This window comes from Patagioenas fasciata, chromosome 28 (genome assembly GCF_037038585.1).
Source record: "Patagioenas fasciata isolate bPatFas1 chromosome 28, bPatFas1.hap1, whole genome shotgun sequence".
NCBI classification, from domain to species: Eukaryota; Metazoa; Chordata; class Aves; order Columbiformes; family Columbidae; genus Patagioenas; species Patagioenas fasciata.
The window spans coordinates 5,519,565-5,545,734 of NC_092547.1; the positions used below are offsets into that span (position 1 = coordinate 5,519,565).

Sequence of the window (26,170 nt, forward strand, 5' to 3'; positions counted from 1 at the left end):
GGCCAGGTCGGGGCACAGGGGGGGACGGACAGGCGGACAGGTTCGGGGGGCACGGATGCGCACGTGTGACACGGGGTACAGGGGGACGCAGACACCTCCGCGGGCGCAGGGAGCGCCCGGACACCCCCGCCAGCCCCCCAGGGAACAAAGACACGGTCATACCCACCCCCACTCCGGGACGGACAGACGGACACGCAGCCCCCAAACAGCAGCCCAGGCGCCCTTCCCAAACCAGCGTTTTATTTGGCAGGAGCAGCCCCGGGCAGCGGGCTGAGCCCCCTCGCTGACACCGTGCGGGGCTCGGGGCACCCCCTGCTCCCCCTTCTCCCGGGGGCTGCTCCAGCAGCACCGGGGTGGGGGGACAGTGGCCCTGAGCAGCCCCCGGGTCCCCAGTTCCAGCCGCCACCGGGCACCACGAGGTGCCGAAGCCAAGCTGGGACCTGCCATCATCACCGTGACACCATCGGGGCTGGGGGGGCATGGTGAAGGGGTCCTCCCCGAGGGTGCAGTGTCACCCCGAGACAGCACAGTGTCACCCCGAGACAGTGCAGTGTCACCCCGCTCCCCCAAAGCCAGCAGCAGTGTCAGGAACACAAACTACAGCCCATCCGGCCGTTTCCTTTGAGGGTCGCTGAGAAATCCCCCCCCCCAGGCTGATGCAGGCATCTCCAGCCTCTTCCCAGTCTCACAGTGGCTCAGGAACTGGTTTTACTGGGTTGTACGTGGGGCGCAGTCCACGGCATTTTCAGGAGGTGCGATACAATCGGCATCTCCCTTTTGGAAAAGCGGGGGGGCCAAGTGCTGCAGATTTTAGGAGAGGATGGAGTCCATCTCCTCCCTCCAAACCAGCCCTTCTTCCACACACCCCAACTTTTCAGGTCAAAAAAGAAGAGAATTGAGGCAGCCCGGCCTCGAAACATCTGTAAAGGGATAAGTCAGCTCTCGCAGACGGCGGGGAAGCGGAAAAGTGGGGGGAAAACACCCAGATTTGGGTGTGTCGCTGCTCCATATCGAGCAAATATTGGTGGCGGTGGCTGAGGAGACAAAGCAGGCCCTCGAGTAGTGTGAAACCAAGGCATCCGCGCCCCAAATTCCTCCAAAGGGGGTCCCGTCCTGCCCTCGGCAGCCGCGGGCTGACTTATCCCTGCGAGCGCCGCGGTCACGAGATCTCGTTGCCGAAGACCTCGAGCACGAGCGGGGTGAGCTGCATGCTGTGCTCGGGCTGGAAGGACAGGCAGCGGTACTGCTTGGAGTGCTCCTCGTTCAGGCTCCGCAGGTCGGCCAGCTTCTGGATCATCTTGGCGTAGAGCAGGCGGCTGCCGGGAGGCGGGTGCCGGCAGCGGATGTAGGTCTGGAGGATCTCGGAGAGGCGATCCTGGAGGGATTCCACCAGCGACGTGTCCTGCACGCCCGGGCGATCTAAGGAAAGCAGCGGTGAACACGGGAAGATGAGATTTGGGGGGGAAAAGTGGGGTAACGCAGCTAAAGGTTAATGATTTTGGGGGGATGAGCCTCCTCCCACCTGGGGACAGGATGCAGATGGCCATGAGGAGCACGTGCTCTTCTTCGTGGAGGTTCAGCTTCTTCAAGCTGACCTGGAATTTCACCAGGGGCTCCAGGAGGTCCATGCTGTGGCCAGCTGGGGAGAAAAAGGATGTTTTTAGGACATTTTACTCAGCACGTGATGCCCCGGAGCCGAGGGATGAGCGTGGAGCTCGGCGGCTCCTCCGTCAGCGCCGCAGAGCGGGGCAGGGGAAATGAGACTTTTGATACGGCTTCAAACACGCTGGTATTTAATGGCACTTTTCCCCATCGTAGTTTCTCTAAAGCAGATGATGGAGTGGATTTTGCTTTGGAAATCTATACAGAGAATTAAACCTATAGACATTTTGCCTCCTTATAGAATCATTTTGGGTGGAAAAGACCCTCAAGCTCATTGAGTCCAATTGTTCGCCCAATGCTGGTGCTAAAATGTCCCTGAGAACCTCGTCTGTTCACCCCCCAGGGACGGTGACTCCAGCACTGCCCTGGGCAGCCTGTTCAATGCCCTTTGGGGAAGGAATCACCCCAAATTTGCACCCTCAGCCTCCCCTGGTGCAACCTGAGGCCGTTTCCTCCCGTTCCATCCATTTATCCCCTCACTAAGGTCCCTCTCAGCTCCTCCAGCCCCGCGCTCTCAGCCTTTCCCGATGCTCCAGACCCCTCAGCATCTTCTCGTCCCTCCCCAGTGATTCCTCGTCCTTCTCAAACCGGGGAGCCCAGAGCCGGTCCCAGTGGCTCCAGACGGGGCAGAGCAGAGTGGGAGGATTCACCTCCTTGGACATGGACCTTCCAGACTACCCAGGGTGGGATTTTGGCCTCTGAGTTTAAGGCTGGGACGACGTTCCTCAGCGCCCGTACCTTGGGTGACATCGCTGATGTGGTACTTGAATTCGTTGCTGCCGCAGGTCCACGTCATGTCCTCGAGGGTGAAGGACTGGTTGGAGCGCAGCATGATCACCTCGATGGCGCTGGATTTCAGCAGCGCGATCTGGTCCTCTGCCGCCAGCTCCCTGGGGAAGGGGACACGGGTGATGGGGGACCCGGCCGGTGGGCAACCAACAGCCCGCTCCATCCCTATCCCAACCCTGGGCGCACCCCAAATTCTTCCTCACCCCAGGTTTCTACCTCATTAAGCCCCAGGTATTAATGTTTGTACAGCTACATTGATTTAGTGGTACCACCCGGTGCCCCGAGCACAAGTGACACAGGAGCTGAGTCCTTCCCAAATCGTGATGGGGACCACTCGGGCGGCATCCAGCATCTTAGGAACATTTTGCTGGGTGAATCAGGGTAAAATAGGAGAGGAGCGACCCCAGGGAGGAGGAGAAGATGGAAAATGTGAACGTAGGAACAGACTTGGGAAGGGAATAGAGCCTGAAGGTGAAATGGAGAAAAATGACCTGGCTGTGAAGGGCAGGACGGGATTCCTGAGAGTGGATGTGGGGATCGGGGAGCAAGCGTCTCACCTGAACCCCGGGATCATCTTGGCGAAGCCGATCACCTTCTGGATGCTGTAGCTGACCAGGTCGGCCAAGTGCGGGAGCATGGAGAGGTGGGAGAAGTCGATGTTAATGGAGGAGCTCTCGTCGTTCTCCTCGGAGAGGTCCAGGTTGGAAAACATCTGGGGCTCCACGGGCTCTGGAGAGAAGGGAGACGGTCAGAGGGCCCCTGGGTTGTAGGGAGGACGTTACGGGCGAGGGGGTGGGCGTCAGGAACGGGATCTGTCGCGCTTTGCTTTGCGTTTAGATGGTGGGACGTGAGGAAGCAGACTGGGAGAGCAGCCGTTCGGTGACAGCAGCAAGAATTCTGCACTGGGATTTTTAGCTCATCCCCTGTGCTGTGATGGAGTTGAAGGGAGGTTGAGGTTGAAAATTTGGGATAATTTCTTCCCAGAAAGGGCTGTGGGGCATTGACCAGGCTGCCCAGGGCAGTGCTGGAGTCACCGTCCCTGTGGGGGTGAATGGATGAGGTTCTCAGGGGCATTTTAGTGCCGCGGTGCGGTAACGGTTGGACTCGATGGTATTGAGGGTCTCTCCCAACCAAAATGATTCTCTGATTCCATGATAAGCTCCTCAGACGAGGTAAAAAAGGGTCAGAATAGGCAGATTTGGGGAAAACCGCCGCATTTCTAGCCCTGTCGCCCACGGAGCGCGGTACCTGGGAACGTGCTGAAGCCGTTGGAGCTGAAGAGGTCGGTGGAATCCTCCGAGGACAAGTCCTGGGTGAGGAGGGACGCGGATCTCTTTGCCGCCTGCGTTTTGGGGCTGTTTCTCACCGGGGGCTGGAAGAGAGCGGACGTGAGGAATGGGGCCAGGGGAGCGATTTGGCCTTTAAGGTTCCTGCCGTGGGATTTTCAGCTCCTCTCCAGCGAGAGGTTTTGGGATGCAACCAGTTTGGTGCAGCCAAGCAGGAGCCGCTCGGTCCCGTGTGTGGGAAGGGGGGCCGGCGCGCCCCGAAAACGCACCCGAAACTTGGTGAAGTCGGCGTAGGTGGGGTCGTAGGTTTTGCGGTGAGCCTCCAGGAGGATGTCGATGACTTTCTGCTGCTCCTCCGACAGCTTGGGCTTCAGGCTCTCCTTCAGCGCCTCCTCCTCCTTGCGCTTCAGGATCATCTCCCGCTTCCTCTGGACCTCCTCGTCCGTCAGGATGACTGCGGGGACAAGGGAAAATGTCAGAGGCGGGCGCCGGAGCGACCGGCAGCACCCTGAGCACCGCGCCAAGCGATTATTGAACCCACGTCAACCCCGTCCTCGCTCCTCGGGTCGCTCCACGTTTTAGGCGAGAAGCGGGTGCAATGAGGTCGCACCGGCGTTGCCGCAGGTGCCGTAACCCTGCTGTTTGCTCTGTGCTTTCGGGTGAAGTAATGAAATCGCCATCCTGCGAGGCTCGGGCCGGCGGGTTCGTCTCGCTCCCAACAACAGAGGGAGCCCGATGCAGCGGCCGGCGGCCGTAGTCTGGGGATCGGCAGCGCTTCTGCAGCATCACAAGTGGTTTTAAGCTAAAGGGACACACAGACAGACCCCACAGCAAGGGGAGGGGATTTATGGCTTGTGTTACGGGTGATGACGTTTGGCAGCGGCCAAGGGTACGCAGGGTTTCTCCTGTTTAATTAGGGAATGGGAGCAGCCACAGGCAGCTTGGGCTCAAATGTGACCTTTATAAAAAGACCTGAATGGCCTCACGGGGTGGAAAGAGAATCATTTTGGGTGGAAAAGCCCCTCGGGGTGATCGGCTCCAACCGTTCACCCAGCCCTGTCACTGAATGTCCCCAAGAACCTGTCTGTTCACCCCCCAGGGATGGCGGCTCCAGCACTGCCCTGGGCAGCCTGTTCAACGCCCCACAGCCCTTTCTGTAAATTGATTTTTCCTAAATATCCAAGGAAAATAAAGCACCAGGGAGCGACCCCCCCACCCCACAGAGTCACACATTCACCAAAACGCTCCAGCAGGTCTTAAAAATAGCAAAGCCCATTCGTCCCTCCAGATACCATTAACCCTAAACCAGCCATTAACGAAAAACCCCAAGCACGTTATCTGATGCTAACGCGACGTTCTGCCCGCCCCGGGGTGGAATTTGGGACGGCGGTCGGCGCAGGGTTTGCAGCCCTGTCCCTTCTCCCACCTTTAGCCGCAGGGGTTTTTCCAAGGTGTTTTTCAACCTCTTGCAGTTCTCAGAGGGACTCGGAGACCTCGGTGGGGACGGGAATGACCACAAGGTCGCTCCCACCATCGCTGCAGCTGCTGGGGACTCCACGATGGGGTTTGACCCCTCCAATCATGGTAATCACTATAAAAGCACCAGCTCCTGAGCTCCATGCAGCCGGCAGAGGCCGTTTTGCAGGCCAGGAGGGGGGACTTGAGCGTTTTGCCACCCAAACCAGTGGCAAAGCCAACAGGAACCACTGCCAGGGCAGCGGTGGAGTCGCCATCCCTGGAGGGGTTGGACACTTGAGGTTTTGGGGACATTTTAGTGACAGCGTTGGGTTAACGACCTCAACGACCTCGGGGGTCTCTTCATCCAAAGTTGTTCTATGATAGCCCAGCAGCAAACCCTTTGCACTGCTTTAAAGTACGTTCACGCTCAGCATCATGAAAACCAGCGGCCAAGGCAGCCGAGGCGTCCCCAGGGCCACCCGAAGGGACATGGCTCCCCAGAGCGGTGACAGGAGCGTCCCCAAAGGCCACGGGTGGATTTCTCCTCCGCCCTGCGCAGATAGGACAGAAACCCACAACTATTTGCTAACGTTGGCTGCGGACGGCGCGGGGCCAGCCCAGGCTGTAAATCCTCATGGCCACGACCTCGGCTGCTTTCCAGCTTCCACCTCCTCCCGGTCCCTCCCTGGGGACAGCGGCTGCTCCGGCGCTGTCCCCAGCTCCCGGTGGCTCGGGGTTTTTGCTCTGTTTGCGTTTCAACACCCGCAGTCCCTTCCCCAACAGGCTCCGGCTCCTCCTGCCCATCACCGTGGATCAGGGATCCTCAGCCCATCCGACCACCCCGCAATCCGGGGTCGGAGACGCATCCACCTGCACCAGGTTAATAGAACGTGTGGGTGTTGGCAGGAAAACAAAGCCTAAATTTCTGTTATCCCCAAAGATGGAGCAGATCCCTGATGAAGAGAAGATCCCTGGATCGTCTCCTTTTAAACAAGCAGCCGTGTCCCATAAAGAGGGGAAAAAACCCCAACATACAAACCACCAGATGTGTTTTGGGTGAGCATGGGGACGTGCAGGCCCATGGTGGCCGCTCAGTGTGGTGTAGTTGTTCCTAATGAGGGAAAAGTGTTGACTTGCACCCGTTAATTACCCAGGAAGGGCTGGAAGATTCACACTGGCCAGGTCCCAGGGGTTGTGTGTAGGAGTTAATTTGCCATTCACCCCGTTAGCGGGTTATTAACGGAGTCTCACGCTTCGGTTGTACAACAGAACCGCTCTTTTGGTTGAAGAGCCCCTCGAGATCATCGAGTCCAACCATAACCTAATCCAGCACTAAACCCTAAGAACCTCAGACCGGCGCGGCCTCGCCTGTGACAATCCCGTCACCTCCGGTGACAGCCCAGGGAAGACACAAACCTCCCTCCGAGAGCTTCAACATCCCAGATTTGACCTAAAAATAACCATAGCACACCTCGTTCCCCTTCATTTAACCCACAGCAAAGTCCACGGGAGCCTATTTTTAGTCTCCTTAGGTCAGGTTTTGTTAATCCAGTACCAGTTTGCTAACGCGGTGGTTTACAGGTTAACTACGATGGAGAGCACACGCGTCCCACGGACCCGGGGTGCAAACACCCCGTTAATCGCTGTATATTTTTGCCTTTCCTGGATAATTAACTGGGGGAAATTAACACTCTTCTCTCGTTAGCCAAACGGGCTCACGCGTCCTCTTGCTCACCGAAAAGATGGGAACACCTGGTGTTTTATAGGGGCTTTTTCTCCCTTTTCATGGGACACGGCTGCTTGTTTGAAAGGCAGAGATCCAGGGATCTTCTCTCCATCGGGGATCCGCTCCATCTTTGCCACGAATGGAAATTCAGGCTTTATTCGCCCGGTTCTGATTACTGTGTGGCACTGCACGCTGTTCCGTGCTCGCCGCACACGGGAACAAGCGCCGCTTCCATTGTCCAAGCGTTCGGCTCCATCAACCACTCCACACCACGTCCTGTTTGTGATGGAGAAGGGCGTCATTTTGGTTTGAACCCTACGCCAGCCTCCCCCCTGAAAACTCAGGACGTGGAAAGTGTGTGTACGGAGGAGGCAGCATGCCAAGCGGCTTTTATTTTTAAAAGCTGCTTATCTATAAATACAGCTGAAGAAAATAAATATTTGGACAACCTTAGCCTGTTTGGATTGGGTTAAAAACAACTTGGCTTCCCACTGCTGTTCGCTGGAGAGTCTGCCCTGCACGCGGCGGGACAGACGGACTCGTTTTGTAAGAGTAAAAGGAGGAAAACACCACCCGGTTTTAGGCTGGTGGAAATCGCCGTGGGGGGGTTCATTGAACTCTCCCCGTTTGGCTGCGCCGAGGAACGTGCGAAAGGTTTCGGAGAAGACGATGACTTTGCACGGGCTAATTCAGGCAAAGTTAATAAGAAATGGCCCCGGATGCTCTTGTGGAGCTGGTGTCCCCAAAGGTGACTTGGCTCTGCTAAAAGGCAGCTCCCTGCTCGCTGACCGGCGCGGGAAGCGCCTCAATCATTAAACGAGCTGCGCTCAATCATTACCCGCCCTGCCCTCTGCATCCTCTTAGGTTTTGCGCTCCCGTGCCCGCCTTCCGCACCAAACCTTAATTCATAGAATCGTTTTGGTTGGAAAAGACTCTCAAGATCGTTGATCCAACCGTTAACACAATGCTGGTGCTAAAGTGTCCCCGAGAACCTCGTCTGTTCACCCCCCAGGGACGGCGGCTCCAGCCCTGCCCTGGGCAGCCTGTTCAATGCACTTTGGGGCAGAAATCACCCCAAATTTCCACCCTCAGCCCCTTCCCCAGCTCTGTTCCCTCTCTGAACTCACTACAGCTCCTCAAGCTCTTTCTTCTCATGAGGTGACCCTGGTGCCGCCATGTTGAGCCCTGAGGTGATTCCGCTGCCCCTGGGGCCGACATTTTGTGGGTTTAGGTCATCTTGGTGCCCCCGAGGCCACAATTTTGTCAGCTGAGGCGATCCCGCCACCCCTGGGGCCGCCATTTTGAGCCCTGAGGTGATTTTGGTGCCCCTGGGGCCACAATTTCACGTTTTGAGGTGACCTTGGTGCCCCTGGAGCCGCCATTTTGAGCCCTGAGGTGATCTTGGTGCCCCTGGGGCCACAATTTCACATTTTGAGGTGACCTTGGTGCCCCTGGGGCTGCCATTTTGAGCCCTGAGGTGATCTTGGTGCCCCTGGGGCTGCAATTTCTTGTTTCGAGGTGATTTTGGTGCCCCTGGGGCCGCCATTTTGAGCCCTGAGGTGATCTTGGTGCCCCTGGGGCCGCCATTTTGAGCCCCGAGGTGACCTCGGCGCCGCCATTTTGAAGCTCCCAAAGCCACCCTGGCTCAGCCCCGTTTACAAACACCTCCAGGTTAATCGAGGGGGACAAGGACGCCCCATGGCGCCGCCGGGACGCGTCCCCGTGCGCACTCACACTCCTTCATCATGCCGATGTCCACGCAGCGCTTCAGCCGGCAGGCCTGGCAGTGCCGCCGGTTGTCCTTGGTGATTTTGCAGTCGCCGTTGAAGGGACACGTGAACATCGCTTTCCTCTTCATGCTCCTCCTGGAGAGGAAGGGGAGGAAAAATATACATATATTGGGTCAAATCAACGTTTTCTTTGAGCGCGCGAGAGGCTGCTGTGGATATTGCGGAGAGGCGCGAGCACAAATCCAGGTCTCCGGACAGCAAAGAGATTGCTTGGAAGAGCTGGAAACACCTCAGATCTGACTCTCCAGCTCATCTGAACGTCAACTGGAGCGGCTGCACCTGCGTGGGGACACACACAGGTTTGATCTTAGAGGGAATTTCTTACAAGGGGGTTGAACCACAGGTTGAGCAGCTTCCTGGGTTTGTCTGGGTCCTTTGAAGGCCGAAAGAAAGGTGGAAGAGCTGCAGAGAAACCAGAGCGGCGCCTTATTAAACATTGACCAGCCTTTAAAGCCCGGCTTTGCTAGAATAACTGGCCGGAGCGCATGTTTGCGTGCACAGGGGACAGGAGCCTCACTGCAGGCTACAAGAGAAACAACACTTAACATAATAACCCCCTCCGCCACCAAAACCACACCGTGCCACGTCCGCCCCGCCGTCGGCACCGTAAACCTCCCGAGTACACAGGGTCAAAGCCGGAGCACCCGGCGAAAAGCGGCTGCCCTGCGATATCGGTAACGCCACGTCACAGGAAGAGCTGAAATAATCCATTCGGAGAAGGTTCCTCAGCGAGCGAAGCTTTTCTCTGGATTTGCGACTGTTTCTAAACGCTTCAAATGAAAGGGCGACCTTTTAAAGCCGAGCACGGGGATGGAAAATCAAAGCGAGGATGTTCGGGGCGGGGGGGGGGGAAACGTGAGATGTGATTCAAGCACCACCCAAGAAACCCGCCACCAAATTAACCGTGTTTCGGCAGCGGGGTGAAGCACCTCCCGCTAAAAAGAGCGATAAAATCGCTCCGTGATGCTGGGACACGGGGTGTCCTCGTCCCCCTCGATTAACGTGGAGGTGTTTTTAAATGGGGGGTGCGCAACGCGCCACAAACACCGGGGAGGCACCGAACGGTGGCAAAGGGGCCCCCGCAGCCCAGGAACGGCGCCAAACCTGCGCTTATAGGGTATAAATATAAAATACGTTCTCGGGCTGCAGAGCTGGTGCGGCACGTAGTGTGCAATTAGAGGCTATTTTCGAAAGGGGGATGTAAACAGAGAGGCTTTTGCTCTCCCTTCAGCTCATAGATGAATAAATAAATGCATCAAGCGGGTGGCGGAGCCCTCCGTAACCCGCCCGGTACCAACAAATTCCTATTCCACCCAGCATCTGCCTCCCAGTTTATCGCTTTTCTCTGGGTTTTCCACTTCCACCAAGACCTTTGCTCTCCCAGGAACGGGGACAAACATCACCCAGCTCAGGGGCAAATGAGGATTTGCAACCAAACACCCCCAAAATCTCCCAGTTTCGGCGAAAAACTCAGTTATCGAGTATCGACTTGGGAACGCGCAAACAAAGCAGCAACGCGAGGCCCTCGGGCAGGGAAAGATGTCTGAGGAAAAAGCCAATATTATGGGTTTGGTATGAAAATTGCAGCTTGTTCGAACGCAGGGCACAATGGAGGGTTTCGAAGCAGCCGCTTCGCTGTCCCAAATCTACAAGGGGCCCCCCCGGTTACAGCGGTAGCCCCGGGCTGACCGCGGTGGGAGCTCACGCCGTCTGCCCACGGTGTATTTTTGTCAAGCTCCAGAACCGGCCATTTCAAGGCTCATTTAAGATGCTCGTCCCGGGCAGGCTGCCGAGCGGTAAAAATAACGCCACCCCCTCCCTGCGCAAACACGGCGGGGAGGGAGCTTTGGAGGGGCTGCCACTGGTGGTGGTGGGGAAAATAGGGGCGATTTGGGTTGAAGGGACCTTCAAATGTCACCTTATCCACCCCTGCCACGAGCGGGGACATCGCCACCAGCAGCCCCTCATCACAAGGGCAGCGATGGGGTGTCCTTGTCCTCCTCGAGGTGTTTTTAAGTGGGGGTGTTGGTGATGGCGGCTGAGCCAAGGTGGTTTTGGGAGCTTCAAAATGGCGGCGCCGAGGTCACCTCAGGGCTCAAAATGGCGGCCCCAGGGGCACCAAGATCACCTCAGGGCTCAAAATGGCGGCCCCAGGGGCACCAAGATCACCTCAGGGCTCAAAATGGTGGCCCCGGGGGCACCAAAATCACCTCGAAACATGAAATTGCAGCCCCAGGGGCATCAAGATCACCTCAGGGCTCAACATGGCAGCACCAGGGGTGGCGGGATCGCCTCAGCTGACAAAATTGTGGCCTTGGGGGCACCAAGATGACCTAAACCCACAAAATGGCGGCTCCAGGGGCAGCAGAATCACCTCAGGGCTCAACATGGCAGCACCAGGGTCACCTCATGATAAGAAAGAGCTTGAGGAGCTGTAGTGAGTTCAGAGAGGGAACAGAGCTGGGGAAGGGGCTAGAGAAGGAGGCTGAGGGTGGAAATTTGGGGTGATTTCTGCCCCAAAGGGCTGTGGGGCGTTGAACAGGCTGCCCAGGGCAGGGCTGGAGCCGCCATCCCTGGGGGGTGAACAGACAAGGTTATTTGGGACATTTTAGTCCCAGCATTGAGTGAATGGTTGGATTAATGAGCTTGAGGGGCTTTTCCACCCCAAATGATTCTCTAATCTGGCTTTACCTTGCCCGACAGGTCCTGATGGAGAACAGCAAGGACCGTGATTTCCAGCCAGGAAACCTGAGCGTTCACCACCCCCCTGCCCTTTGGCAGCCACGTGCCCAATGGTCCTACGAGCGCACCCGGGAGAAAGCGAACGCCAAGCGGCTTTCAGGTTATCAGAATGTGAGTTACAGGAAAGCCAGATGGTGAAGAGCAGCCCGCAGCGGAGCGGGGGCAAAGCCCGGCCTAAACCTGCACCACGGGGCCGGTATCACCCCGGGCTGCTCCTTCCCCTCCACCCAACAGGACTGATCTCAAAGTCACCCCTTCTGAGTGATTTATTAGCAAAACAGGCTTTCGATACCCACAGCTCTCACACTGGGAGATGCGGCTTCCTGGAAGCTCACACTCAAACCCAAACCCCGGCGTGTCCCGTCCGTCACCCACCCGACGGGCAACGAGTCATTTTGGCACCCAGGCTGTGGCAGAACCGCCTCGCACCACCACCGCAACCCCTTCACAGTGCGATAATCCCCCATTTCTGCCCCGTGACGCCTACGCAGACACTCGGGAAGCCCCAGGGCACCCCGGGAGCAGAGCAGCTCTCTACCACCCATTTTGCATCTATTTGCATCGTCTCCCCCAAATCCTGCCAGCTCCACCCTGCACTTCTGATCCCAGGGACCCCCCAGACAACTGAAATATCTATAGAGATTGATTGTAAAGCTTTCATGGTAAAGAGGAGGATGACGGGAGTGGGAGACGCAGCGGTGAGCTGAGAGGTTTTGAGCCCTTCCGAGCATCTATTAACACCCAGTGTCATTGCACCGCAGGAAACCAGGACTGCCGAAGAAACCGTGGATGCTTCAGCCGAGCCACAGCAGAATAAACCCCACCGGCTTCGCTGCTTTTTAAGAGCTCCTGAGCAAACAACTCAATAAAACTCCGCTGTGGCCGTGGGCATCGTTAGCAAACCACGGACTTTGGAGCAGCCGGCCAAAGGTCGCCCCACGCCTGGTTGTGCCGCACGTTCCGTGCGCATCTGAGCACCCAGGGGTGCCGGAAAACACCTAATGGCTTTTTGGGGAGTCACGTCACACAGGGACATCCCCAAGGCAGGCGCTGCCGCGTCCCTGCGCACAAAGCTCCGGGGACAGAAGAACCAGGGAGACTAAAGTTGTGTTCGCAGCCTGGATGCGCTCAGAATAAACCGATCTGCAAGCTTCCCGAGGTTTTGCTGCTGCCATTCGATATTTGCTCTTTTAGCCCCTTCCCGTTGCAAGTCCAACCGCCCAGGGCAGCACAAACACCAGAAACTGATAGCACAGCAGCCATTTTTGGGGTTTTTTCCCCCCAAAGAATCGCTCGAGGAAGCCGAAAAGCAGCGAGTGCACAGGAGCACAGGTTGTTATAAACCTCGAGGTGCTGGCAAAGGGATCGGGGGCTGTTCTGGGAGAGTTTTAGGGGTTCAGGCTCTCCCACGGCAGCGCTGTTTTACTGCAGAAAGCAGATAGTGTGGCAGCAGCAAGTATTCATTAATTCAGTGATTGAAAACAGCTTGTAAACAAGGCCCTGCAAGCAGGAGGGAACACACCATGGGGAGAGCGTGTCTGCAAAGCTAAATTTAAGTAGCAAGAGCCTTAAATTGCAAATAAAGGCTTGATATGAGGCACGAAGGGCTCACTGCGGCTTGCATGATCGCAAGGGGGTGACGGCAGAGCTGAGGAAACAGGAGCCGCGATCGCATCCAGAAAGGGTTCATCAAGCAGCACCGGCTGTTTTGGAGCTGAAAAGGCTTTGTGACCACGAGGATGAGGAAGGTCGGGGACACCAGAGCACAGAAGAGAACACCTGGATGAAGAATTACTCATTTTGCAGCAGTAATTGAGGACAACGTTGTCGCACAGGTTGGCCGAAGCCGCCCCGTTCGCCAGCAGCCTGCGGTGCGCGAAAACCCCATCCGGCCCCAAAATTCCTGCGAGACCAGGTTAGTTCTGACTCTGCCGTGAGGCTTCCAGCTCCGGTTGCTGCACCAGCCCGGCTCAAGGTGCAAACCCCTGCGCTCCGGTGTGCGCAACGCTCCGGTGTGCGCAACACTCCGGTGCCAAACCCTTGAGCAAGGCTCTTCCCAGCCCACGCCAGGCGTTAGGTCTGGCTTTGTTGCACCAGCCCTTAGTCACTCTCTCGCTTGCTGCAAGCGCTGGCAACTCCCACGTGAATATTTCAGCTCCGTAAAGCCACCAAAATGTGATTTGACAATCCACAAACCTGCAGCTCTCCACGCTCTGAGGTCTCAGGAGCTTCCGAGATGTTTCTAGCTTGCTAAAGACCAGCCTGAGACCGCTTAACACCCTCATCTAACAGCAAAAAGCAGCCTCAGAATAGCTGCATATACATCTTACGGTGACTTTAAACCCCTGAAAGCCAGAGTTGCGGGTTAAGAAGTTTCAGAAAGAACCTGGTGGCCAAAGAACCCCCCATACGCAGCACTTCAGAGCACACGGGGGCAGCTTGCTTTAAAGACAATAAGTTTGTGGCCATCCCAGCCGTTTAGTTTTCAAACTGGGTGTATTTGAGGCGCCATCCCCAATGTTACGCACTCCCGCGCGGCTCCCAGACTGATGGAAATCTCTGTCTCAGGGGGAAAAACAACCTGTTTCCCACTAGCAAATGGTGTCAGGAGGGAAATAAGCCTGCGATCTTCACCATTATCAAGATCCCACGGGCGCGTCACCCGTCTGCGATGCTGGGCCGCCCGGTTTGCGGGGACGGAGGTCACTGGGACAGTGCCCCGAGGGCTCAGCTCTCCCATTCCTGGTGGTTCGTGGCTCCCGGAGCAGGATTCCCCCCCTCAAAGAGCCCCATGCCCACCTGAAGAAGCCCTTGCAGCCTTCGCAGGTCATGGCGTTGAAGTGGAAGCCGGTGGCTCTGTCCCCGCAGACGCCGCAGATCCGCGGGACGTTCCTGTCCGAGTCGCCGACCGCGTCAGGCAGGGACGTGCTGGCGGCCACGGGCTCCATGTCTGGGACAGCACAGACAGCCAGGTATTTATTTCATCAACCTGTCACACCTTTACACTTTAATTCCTAATCTGATTTGCTTTACAAAATCAAACGCAAAGAAATCATCTTTTCCTTGGCTTCAGCACAATTTGGCAAGAGAAGCTCCTGTGTTCCCTTTGGCTCTGTGTACTAACACCGCCAAAAATCAGGTTCTAGATAGTTTTTAATACGTTTTTAGTACATTTTTCCATCAACGCAGTAAAATCGGGTCCCCTTTCCCACACCCACAGCCTTAATCACGCTGTAGGACACACAGCAATTTTTGGGGCTTCAGTGGGAGAAATCCCATAGCCCAAATTGCTTTGTGCTCCTTTGTGCGTGCTTTTAAAAGGCCTCGAAGTGACCAGGATTCACCCCGCTCGATGCTGCAAAACCACGGGGAAAGAGGCCACGGTGCCGAATTTCCCCTGTGCATGGACAGGAAGTGGCACCGGCACACACGGTAAACCAGAAACATCCCAAATGCCGCTCAAGAGAACCTTGTTTAAAACAAAACACCTCAACAGGGACGTAAACAAGGAGGAAATGGTGCTGAAATTGAGATTAAAATGGGGCTTTTCATACTTTCTCCAGTTTACAATCAGAGCCTGTTTGCTATTCGAATGAGCATCTAAAAGTTTTCATGGTACCAAACCACTGCGGTTCAGTATTTTGGTTGACCGGGCTGTTCGTGGCTCAGCTCACCCTGGAGCCCCAGCAGCTCCCGTGCCTCAGTGTCCCCGCACACAGCACGGATTTGCCCCTTTTGTTAATTCTCAGGGTGAGAATTTCAAGCTGTATCAACAGTTTTTGTTTGGTTGGTTCGGGTACAGCCCAAAACTGCCCCCAGGATTCGCCGTTTGTCCCCCCAGCACAGGGACGGTCACCCCCCTGGTCACACTGGTGCTGGCACAAGCCGGGATGCTGGTGGCTTTTTGGCCACTTGGGCAACTTGGCACGGTCAACAGCCCCACCATATTTAATAGGAGTCTGTGCTGTTTGGAGAAACCTCCCAGGCAAAGACGGGCACAACAAGGACATTCACCTGTGTCGGGAAGATAGGCCACATTCTGCTGGTGCATCTCCCAGGAGCTCTGGAGCTGCGACATGGAGACACCTGCAATTCCAAAGACAAAACAGGACACGGTCTGGGACAGATGAACAACTCGCGGAGGTCGATGAGTCAACGAGCGTCGGGCCGCGTTCCCGGTCACGGCTCCAGCACCTCGGCGAGACGTGAGAGCCGGAAAGACGAGGGCGAGAGGTGCTCGACGCGCCCCTGCACCCTCACTAATACTTTCCTACACGTTTAAATTTCACAATTGAGTGGCGCTGGCACGCGTGGGATGGCACGAAGCTGAACGGCTGCTATCAACAGAGCCTGCGTGCTCCGAATCAACAGGATCACCTGGAGCTTCTCCATGGTTTAGTCCTCGATTTAGGTTATGGTTGGACTCGATCTTAAGGGTCTCTTCCAACCAAACTGATCCTACAATTCTCCCTCCTTATGTCATTTTGTTCCTTCAGCCGCTCTGCTCATGGATGGGGAGCACCAAGGGTTAGGACAGGGCTAGGAAAAGGTTTTACTAAGTTGCTTTGCTTTCCTTGAGCTTCTCCTTAGGCCTGGCTGACCCATCTTAGGGTGTCGGGCTGGCTCGTCCCCATGGGTCACCCCACTGCTCAAAGTCACAGCCCCAAACAACAAAGGTGGCACCATGGAGGGGAAAGCGGCTCTGCAGGGAGGGACCTGGGGACAACGGGGTGACCGTGGGCCAGCGATGGGCCCAGAAGGCCCATGGGGAGCGTGAGGAAGAGCGTGACACCGTGAACGGGGACACTGACACCTCCAGCGAAGGGAAAACAGGTGCTGATGCCACCAAGCCAACCTCAGAGGGGTCTCCCCCACCCACATCGTGCCTCGTGCTTTCCCCAGCTCTTAATTAACACCGACACTCATTAGAGAGCAACAAGCCCGTGCCAGACGCGATTCCCACGTGGACGACGGCGCCGCCTCCACCTCCCGGCTCTGACTTCTTGGAAGACGTGACTCAGCCCCGAATGGAAGTGACGTGCGGCGCCGCGGCCGCCGGAGTTTCCCCTCCGCCCCCAAAGGCCGCTCGTTCGTCAGACCCCGCGTTTGGCCCCTCGGGAGGAGCGGAACAACCTGTGCGAGAAGCACCGACCTCCCCCAAACCAGCACCAGGAGGGTCAAACCCCTTTTGTAGCTGGTTAACTGCAGCCCCCGGTTGTCACCGAGCCGCCACGCTTTGCTAAAGCCAAGATTTTCTTGTTCCCAAGGCACCGAATGCATGCGTTTTCAGGAAATCTCAATTCTCCGGTTATTTTCGGGGGGGTTTGAGCTGTTGCGGCAGCAAAGCCCGAGCAGCCACAAGATGCTGGCGGGGAAGGGCTGTGCGGTGTAATTAGCAACCAGAGCTCTCGGCGGGAACGCTGCCAGGTGACAAAGGGACACAAAAGCCACCAGGGTCGAGGTTTAAAGCCATGGGAAAATCTCACCTGCGGGAGAGACCCAGAGCGGAAAAAACCAGCACAAATAAGCCCCAGCAATGGTTCAGAGACGGGTAGGAAGTGTTTCTAAGCGGTTTGCTCACGCTTTACCACTTTCCCTTTTCTCCGGCCAGCTTGCAAAACTCCTGCTCACAGCTCCACGGGATTGGCAGAGGGAAAAGGCTTCGGAGGACGGTTCTCCTGCTTAAAACCTTCCTCGCCCTCTGCAACCCCAGCACCGAGACGCCTCCATCCTTCCCCTAAAGCCGCAGCGACCGCCCGAGCGGGAGCGACAGCCCAAGGCAAAGGCAGCGCCAAACCCCAGCGCCGGGCTGGTTGTGGAGCTGCCGCTCGGCGTTGCCCCGCACTTCCCTCACGGGCAAAGCCAGAAATGTGTTCTTAACACGAATATCCAGCGTAAGAAATACCCAGAAGCAAGAGCAGGGCTTTGTCTGGCCAAGGATAGGGGGTTTATTGAGCCAGGGCTTCGCCTGGCAAAGGATACAGGTTTATATGCAGCCAACGGCTCCGGCTTCGCTGAGATTTTGGGGAGAAACCAAGCGGGTTAAGGAACAGCTGAACACTCCCAGAAAACAAGCGCAGCTTTTCATTACATTGGTGTTTGAGGTACCATCCTCCAACATTTTCAGGATGCAGAAAACAAACGCTGAAAGCATTTGTCACGTTCTCAGTGTCTCCCTCGCTCCATCAAAACGCATTTTCTCGGTTAATTTGTTTGCCAAGCAAAACAAAACCAAAACAACAACAACTTTACCGAAAGGAACAGGCTGCCTTCTGAAAATCCGAGCTCCGGTTTGCTGCCCAAGACTCGAAATCTCAGCCGGCCCCGCTGATTTACGGGGAGGTTTTGGGCTGTTGACACAGCTGACATGTCAGAACACCACGCCGAGCCCTTGGCAGCGCGTTTTCAGCAGCTCTTCCCAGTACAAATCGGCCTATTCACGCCAGCTCGTTGCAGCATGCGAGCACCCCCCCCTTTCTCTTTTAATGAAAGACAATTAAATAATTTCCTCCTGTCGCTCCAGGGATTATTTCGCTGCCTGTGATGAGATTGATGAGACAGCGGATTGATGGGTCCTGGGGAGAAGGAGCAGCGGATCCAGCACAAGCAGGGATGGATGTGGATGGAACCACAGGATTATTTTGGGTGGAAAAGACCCTGAAAATCAAGTTCACCCAACGCTGGCACTAAACGTCCCAAATAACCTCATCTATTCACCCCCGCAGGGATGGCGACCCCAGCGCTGCCCTGCGCAGCCTGTTCAATGCCCCACAGCCCTTTTTAGGAAGAAATCACCCCAAATTTCCACCTGGTGCAACTTGGGGCCGTTTCTCATCCTGTCACTTGGGAGCCCCCCAGCTCCAAGCTCCTCTCAGGCAGTTTTAAGAGCAATAAGATCCCCCCTCATCCATTTTTAGGTTGGAAAAACAACCTTTTCTTGCAAGACCCGGAGCGGCCGCAACCTCCCAAGTGGACCCGACGGTATCGGGGACCAACAGCTCGTTATTACCTGACGCAAGTCAGCTCACGTCACCCCTTCCTCCGTTAATTGAGGAGACGCTCGTCTCTGCGAACGCCCCCAGATTGAGGCCGGAGGCTCCTCCATGGCCGGGAACACGTACGGGTGACAATTCCTGCTCCGGGGAGCACAGACACTCCCAGTCTGCAAACAACACATCACCATTGCAGAGGAGGGTCCGGCTGCGTGACAACCGCAGGAGCTACAAACACGAGTCTCGAGAAGGTCAGAGAGACTCAAATTTAAAAGAAAACCACACCTTTCAAAGGAACGGGATGTTAATCTCATTCCTTGCGAGGAATCGGGCGCTTATGGGCTCCCGAAAAGCTTTGTGGCGTGGGCGTGAGCAAGCCCGGGGATGCGCTGAACTCGATCATGGTCACCAGCACTCCCAGTAACGCAGTTGGGAGCGACACCTGAGCATCCACGGCCCTGGCAGCAAAGCTCAATTAAAAATAAGCATTGACAGAGGGAAATCCGGTCTGTTCTCAGCTCCTGCCATCACCCCTGGACCAGCATTGCTGAGCATCCTCCCCATCCTGGGATGCAGGAGGGAACAGAGGGGACACACCGGAGTCCCCGGATACCCGCGGTGGGGTTTCCAGGGTCATTGTCACAGTGATACGACCCTTCCTGACACTTATGAGGGATGATCGCTCTGTAAAGGTGTCGGAGCAGCTCTGGGAGATGCAGAGCGTGCAGCGCTCAGTGCAGCCTTGAGTGGCATTGAGCCACTGTCACCAGCACCCCCAGCTCCTTTTCCACCTTTCCAGCTGCTCATTAATGCCTGTAGCATTAAATGGGATTTTTCCCCCCCGATTCATTAGGCTTGAAAAGCAACTTAACCAATTCTTGGGCATCTCAGCACAAGCCGCGGTGCCTCATTTCCTGAGGATGTTACTCACGACCGAGAAGCGCCGGTGGTCACCAAACCCACGCCTGGCGGGCCAGAGAACCTGGGGACGGCGACAAAAAACCCCCGCGGGGCCGGGTTGTGTGGGGTTTGTTTCGCTCGGGAGCCGCCGCATGTGGTTGTGATTTATGGGAAAAAACCACACTGAATGGGCTTCTCTCAAAAATAGCTGGGGTAGGGCTGTGTTCACAACTAGAATTTCGGATTCTGGTACAAATACCTGTCTGCAACACCTAAATTATGGTCTATTGGTTACAGCCAAATCGAGTTACGCTGCACCCCGCACAGGACAGAGCCATTTTGCTGCTATTTTGCTAGAAAAACCTGGAAAACACCATATATGCCCAACTTACCGCTTGTGTTCTGCCCAGACCACGGTGTCTCCTCAGCCCAGCGATGCAAGGCCAGGCCTAAACTCTTCCCAGCGGCCACCTAAGCCAAGCTGCAATCCCAGCAAGTTCCACCAAGGCCCAAAGCTCCAGAAGGACATGGTCTGGGTGACACACGGGTCCATGTGACAAATATTTGTCATTACAGGTGTTCTTCCAAGCCCCTGCGCCCGAGGGCACCGCAAGAGCCGCGACGGTGGAGATGGCCGTGGGATTACAGAATAATGATGGATGGAACAGACCCTCGAGATCGAGTCCAACCCAATGCCAGCACTGACGTGTCCCCGAGCCCCTCGTCTGTTCACCCCCAGGGATGGTGACTCCACCTGGGCAGCCTGTTCAATGCCCTTTGGGGAAGAAACCACCTCGATATCCAAATATCCACAGTTTTCCTGCAGACCCCATCCAGCCCGGCCTGGGACGCCTCACTGTGTGATTTTCCTCCAGACAGGACCAGCGCACAACGGTTATTTCAATCTTCCACGTTTTCGCTTCTTATCTGGAGTCACTTCTCACGTTTCCGATGGAAACTCTGCCTTTAGCTGAGTCGACACGATTTCCACACCGATACCACGGGCACCGGTGCCCTTATAATTGAATTGCAGGGCACGGCAAGGACGGGTCAAAGAGAAAACTCCTGCGAACCTGGAGCGGCAATTATCCCATAGACTCGTCACCTGAACCCTCCCCGGCTTCCAACCGCCCTCTCGCTCCAAATTCCTCGTGCATTTCACCGCTGCCTTTGTTTCCCAATCGCCGATTCCTGGGTAAGAAGGTGAGGAAACATTTCCCCCCTATCCCAAAAAGCTGCGGGAAGGAGCTGCCCCTGCACGCGGTGAATTCCACGCTCCTTCCGAGCTGCTCCCTTGTGTCGAAATCTATGCAAACGGGTTCCTAAGAACGCAAATCGCCCCGTCGCTCTGCAGCGGAGGGAGAAATCGCACCGAGAATACACAACCCCCGGGGACTCCCTGATTTAATACTGAAAACATATCAGTTATACCACTTATTAACCTCCATTGGGGTTTTCTGCTAGAGCTGGAGGAAAGGCTTCAGCTGATTAAGCTGCACGATAATACTGAAGTCTGTATAGAAATAATCTGCCCTAAATTTGGGAGGGGAACTGAATCTTGGCTGCAAAAGAATTTAAACCTTTGTCTCCCAAATCGGAGCCGGTGCCCGGAGCTGAACATCCAACCGCAGCTTCTCTGCAAAAGCACCAAGAGCTCTGCAGGAAAAGTCCAGAATTCAAGGTCTGGGAGGCTCGCAAAGTCCTGACGCACGTGGCAACAATAAACCCAGCTACCCAGACCCAGCAAGGCCGCTCCCAGCAGCGCCGCTCCGCCTGTCCTGGAGCAAAAGGGCTAAAATACCCCGTTACACCCACAGATTCAATTTATGCCAAGCAAAACCCTCTTGTGAAAGTGCAAATATAACTTTTAAAGCCCCTTGTGTCTCATAGAGCTGCTCCCACGGTAGATTTTTCTATCCAGCCGCCTTATCTCTTCGTTCATTGGGGCGTGAAAGACACCGACATGGAGAAAAGCGCATTTGGAGAAGCGGTGAGTGAGTGGAAATGGGATTTGTGGGGGTTAATCACCCTAAACCAACACCGGAGGAGCACAAGCCTTGACCAGCCCTCCAACAAACCCCACATCTCCTGGTTTAAGAGCGATCCCGCTCCAGCGCCGAGCTCGTTGCCCAGGAACTTGGCCTTAGCCCAGGCAGTGAGTGGCGTTAAGAGTCTTATTGGCAAAGAAAAAGCTCCTAAACCACAGAATTAACAGGACTGAAAGTCTCATCGTTGTGTTCGAGCAGGTCACAATGTGACCCCGGGAGCTGCCAGGTATGGGTAAGACCTGACCCAAAAAGCAATGAATCTCCGGATCTTTTTGCACTGGAGAAAGCTGGAGCATCACACGAGGACATTTCCCATCACACGAGGACATTTCCCATTTTGGGGAGGAAAAAAACACCCCAAATTGTGTCATCTGAGTCCACCCCCAAGCAGGAATATTCACACTATGTGGATCCAAGAGGGCACAAGCTCCGGGTGAACACCCCTGGGAGCAGAGCAACTCCCATCCGCTCCTCAGAAATGAGCTCTAGAAGCTCAGCTTGCTCATTAATTACATTAATTCTTTGCTTTCTTGCCCCCCACCTGAATTCCAGCCCGTGCACCAAACCTTCCCAAAACCTCTTTACGCGGTGAAACCAGCCCCAGGTTAACAACTCCCCTTGCCCAAGAGCCCTGGCGAGATGCAGAACAGCGATTTTTGGACCCGTTTCGCAGGGCATCGCGTCCCAGCTCCACAGGTGGCGGCCGGGGACACGAAGGTGACTCGAGACGCACGGGACGCCGCGTTTTCCACAAAACTAAGCAAGTCTAAATATAGCCCTGCCCTGTATCTTATCTGCCTTCTGTTCAACAGGGTGTTTATCATCCCAGCGCTTATTTATAAGGAGAAACCCCACGTCAGCGCTATCGGTGTCCCCGCCGTGGGGAGTGAAGCCTTTACAGACCCAAGGGGACAAAGGGGACACCGGGTTTTGCTTGGACATCAAATTTTGGTTGGAAAAGCCACTTGAGATCATTGATCCAACCATTAACCCAACGCTGTCACTAAAATGACCCCAAGAACCTCAATCTGTTCACCCCTCAGCGATGGCGACTCCAGCACTGCCCTGGGCAGCCTGTTCAATGCCCTTTGGGGAACAAATCACCCCAAATTTCCACCCTCAGCGCAACCTGAGGCCGTTTCCTCTCATCCCATCACTCCTCATGTCCAAAAAACCTCCAGGAATGGTGAAAACACACACGGTTTTTGTTGAAAACAGGAGACTCACTCACCAACGTCCCACCGAGCGGGGCAACAAGGGAAACGGGAGCTCAGGATCACGGCAGCAGGTCCCGGCGCCTTGGGCACACACGGCGTATTCCTGGCAATGAGGAAGCTGCCTCGAGATCTACAGATAAAGGTTCCAGGTATTGTTTTTTCTCTCTTTTACACCCCGTTTCCATTTATTAGGAGCCAAAAGCCGCTCGTGTAACAAGGTTCGTGCCGATACCGCCGTTAAACGCCACAGATAAGGAAATTGCGCTCGAGCCGCGGCTGATTCAGCAAAGATTTAAGCTAAAGGTGGAGGAGGTGACACCGGTGGCTCCGGCTCCCGCTGTCCCCAGCCACACCGAGGTCCCTCGGCCGGACTGGGGAGCGTTTCCCAGTGTCACGTCTGCTTTTTCAGGTCAGAAGCTGCATTTTTAAGGCTTTTGGGAGCCTCTGGGCTTCCTTATCTCGCTGGACTTTTGCTCCTCTTGTCACTTGTGTCCTCACGCCCTGGTTTAACCGGCCCTCCCTGTCCCAGCCCTGGGCACGGGAGACAAACACCAGCACGCACGTCTCATTTTTATAAGAAAAATAACAAAACCCCACATATTTTCATGTTTAGAATAGAATCATTCAACTGAAATGGACCTACAACCACCAGCCAGCCCGGCTCTGGTTTTATGACACCTGGTTCTTCAGCTCTGCTCCTCCACAGGTCCCACAAATTCAACCCAAAGATCAGAGGGATGTTTCCCACAATCTGCTGTAAACCGTGGGTCAATCTCTATTTTAGGAAGCAGTTCTATGTGTATTTATCTCATTTTGGGGGTCATATTTTAATCCCCACCTGTGCAAAACATTCTAAATTAAGGCCGCTGTCTTATCACCATCCTGGGGTGTTGCAGGGATGGCGACTCCAGCACTGCCCTGGGCAACCTGTTCAACACCCCCCAGCCCTTTGGGGAAGAAACCACCCCAAATTTCCACCCTCAGCCTCCCCAGCGCAACCTGAGGCCGTTTCCTCTCATCCCATCGCTTCCCACATGAAGACACCAACACCCTCCAAAACAAATCATCACTTCTGAGCTGCCACCCGCCCCGTATTCAAATACACCCGGTCGTGCGTAAAACCCGCGAGACGCCCCCAAAACGGGACACCCCGTGGGGTTTCATTCCTCCCACCAACACGGTCTTGGGCAAGTCCCATGAAACAGCCCCACGTCTCTTCTAGGGGCTGATCGCCCTCATTAGGGGCTGTAATTAGCGCCAGGAGGTGCTGACGCGCTCACGTTCCCTTGCACAAGCACAGGATAAGCACCACATCTTCCTCCCCATCACCTTCATTGCACAGGAGGGACAGACCCACTCGCAACCACTTCTAATTCGGATCATTCACCTCGCGGCGACGCCGCGTTTCAATTTCTAAAGTTTTGGGCCAGACCAACTTCGCTTTGGTTCGGTGACAACGGGTTAAAGATTATTCCTGTGTGCACAGAGGGACGGCGGAGTCTCCGCTGAGCTTTTCAATGGGAAAAGAGGCCGGAATAGCCAGTTACTCCGTTCTGAGCACACCGGGATTCAGAAAAACACCGAGCAAAACACCAACCGAGCCGAATTCTTCCCTGATGAAAACACCTATTTGTGCTTCACGCTGTTGTAACTCTAAATCTCCAGGCGAGATCTCACACCTGATGTGTTCACAGCCCGATCTCGGGCAGATATCGGCCAGCGCCGCCCGCACCTGCCCGGCCTTCCTCGCTCCTCTTCCTCGCTGATGCGGTGCCAACCATGTGGCTTCCCCCCTCCCCAAAATCCAGCTAAACGCACAAGGTCAACCCCAACAGCATCGCCAGTGCAATCCGATTCAGCTCCGTTTTAACCGGCTGCTCCGGAGAAGGAAGACGAGGTTTTATTCAAATGAGTAATTAATTACAGCCGTAACTTCCTCCCCCGGAGCAGACACGTCAAACGTTTCGCCCGACCGGCACCGGGGCGCTGACCGAGACACGGGGGAAGCGCCGTGGAGCGGGTGTCTGTCTGGCTGGCTGCTCTGGGGGGGACACGCGTCGCCCCAAAATCGCTGGTGCCGCTCGAAGCGAGTCCTGGGAGGAAGATGAGTCACTGCCCGGCTCGTGTGGGCGCGGAAGGCGCCGCAAAGCGCCGGCTTCTGGGGAAAACCAATTCTGGAGAAACTCTGAGTGCTCAAAGCTCCGCGCCCCAAAATGCACAAAATACATAAAAAAGAGGAAGGAGCAGCTCAATCCAGAGAAAAACCACCTTAACCTGCCCAATATCTGCAACCCCCGGCGCCCTTTGGGTGCTTGGCAGGCTAAAAAATACCCCCCTCTTTCCTGGCATTAAAGCTGCAGGAAAAGTCCCGGTACCTTCGTTTTCACTGCGTGGCTGGAAATCCCGGCGGTCGCATCGGAGACGCACGGAAAGTCACTGGGGAATGACAAACAAGTGACATTAGGGCCCCACAGGGGCCACGACTGGCTCTTGATACCCTTCCCCCCCCTTAAATAATATGCTTAATTATGAGATCAAGCTGAAGATGCTTTTTGAAGCTGATTGTTAATCAGGAATTTAGAGTGGGGTCCAGTTAAGGACCCCAACAACACACTGATAATTCACCGGCTTCGGAGCCCCCTCAAAAGGGGACCAGAGTCCCAGAAGGGGGACAGGGGTGACATCCCAGGATGGGGGTGAAGCTTGGGAAGGGGCTCAGGGTGCAGAGGGGAAATGGGGGCTCACACCAACAAGGGGTACATGACTGGGTCTGGTTCCTCCTCATCCTCACGCCGACCTCAGAGAGCCCAGAAATGGTGAATCAGACAGAATTTGGGGGGGAAGGGATAAGAAGGACCCCCCCCCCCACCCCAAACCTAAGGGAACTGCAGTTTTGGCAGAGGGGGCACTTAACAGCCCTGAGAGCCCCCAGCTGCAGGGAGACATAGGGGGACCCCCAAACAAGGAGGGGGAACACGGGGAGCCCCACACAGGACCCCAAACCAGGGAGCACACAGAGCACCAGGTGGGTTCCAACACCCACATGAGACTCCCGAACTGGGGGGGGACTGTGCACCCCAAACCCCCATAGGACCCTCTAACTAGCATGAAGAATACAGAGACTATGCGGGAGTGACCCCCTGCTCCTACAGCCACAGGGGACACCAGTGTCCCCCCCACCCGTGTCCCCCGTTCCGTGGCAACAGCCGCCCCCGTGGCCGGTGTCACCCGTGTGTCACCGAGCCACTGCCGTCCCGCGGCGGGCATGGAGCAGGGGTGCCCCCTATGACCAGCGTCCTCCCGGTGCCCCCAGCCCGGCCCGGCCCGGCCCGGCCCGGCCCGGCCCCGGTACCTGCGCTCCCGGTGCCGCTACCCCCAGCCCCCCCGCGCCGCCCGGAGCCGCCTTTTGACGGGAACCGGTCGGCTCCGCGCCCCGCCCCTCCCTGGGCCACGCCCCCACGGCCACGCCTCCTCCCCGCCCTCGCCAATGGCAGCGCTGCACCGCCTCAGCTCCGCCCTTCTCGGGGGCGTGCCTGAAGGGACTCCGCCCACCAGCGCCG

General features: G+C 56.0%; 1 protein-coding gene across 3 annotated transcripts; it reads right to left on the reverse strand.

The window, feature by feature from the left end:
* Positions 1-223: 223 nt before the first annotated feature.
* VDR (vitamin D receptor) lies at positions 224-26,008 on the reverse strand. 3 transcript variants are annotated; one of them, XM_071800024.1, is made up of 12 exons: positions 25,963-25,995; positions 24,986-25,046; positions 22,625-22,740; positions 15,468-15,539; positions 14,253-14,403; positions 8,656-8,786; positions 4,007-4,191; positions 3,700-3,823; positions 3,009-3,180; positions 2,401-2,552; positions 1,523-1,639; positions 224-1,419 (listed from the first exon to the last, which is right to left on the reverse strand). In XM_071800024.1, exons 4-12 carry the CDS (start codon positions 15,529-15,531, stop codon positions 1,160-1,162), a joined length of 1,356 nt encoding a protein of 451 aa, XP_071656125.1. In that variant the 5' UTR covers positions 15,532-15,539; positions 22,625-22,740; positions 24,986-25,046; positions 25,963-25,995; the 3' UTR covers positions 224-1,159. The 3 variants fall into 3 exon arrangements, with proteins under 3 accessions (XP_071656125.1, XP_065718237.1, XP_071656126.1); XM_065862165.2 differs by lacking the exon at positions 22,625-22,740 and having other exon boundaries at positions 25,963-26,008; XM_071800025.1 differs by lacking the exons at positions 14,253-14,403; positions 15,468-15,539; positions 22,625-22,740 and having other exon boundaries at positions 25,963-25,998.
* Positions 26,009-26,170: the final 162 nt, after the last annotated feature.

Coding starts and splice junctions, on each gene's coding strand:
- VDR (XM_065862165.2), bottom strand. CDS start 15,531: ATGTCGCAGCTCCAGAGCTCCTGGGAGATGCACCAGCAGAATGTGGCC. Junction 14,404..15,467: donor GGCCTATCTTCCCGACACAG/GTGAATGTCCTT, acceptor GTGCTGTCCCAG/ACATGGAGCCCGTGGCCGCC. Junction 1,420..1,522: donor CATCTGCATCCTGTCCCCAG/GTGGGAGGAGGC, acceptor TGCTTTCCTTAG/ATCGCCCGGGCGTGCAGGAC.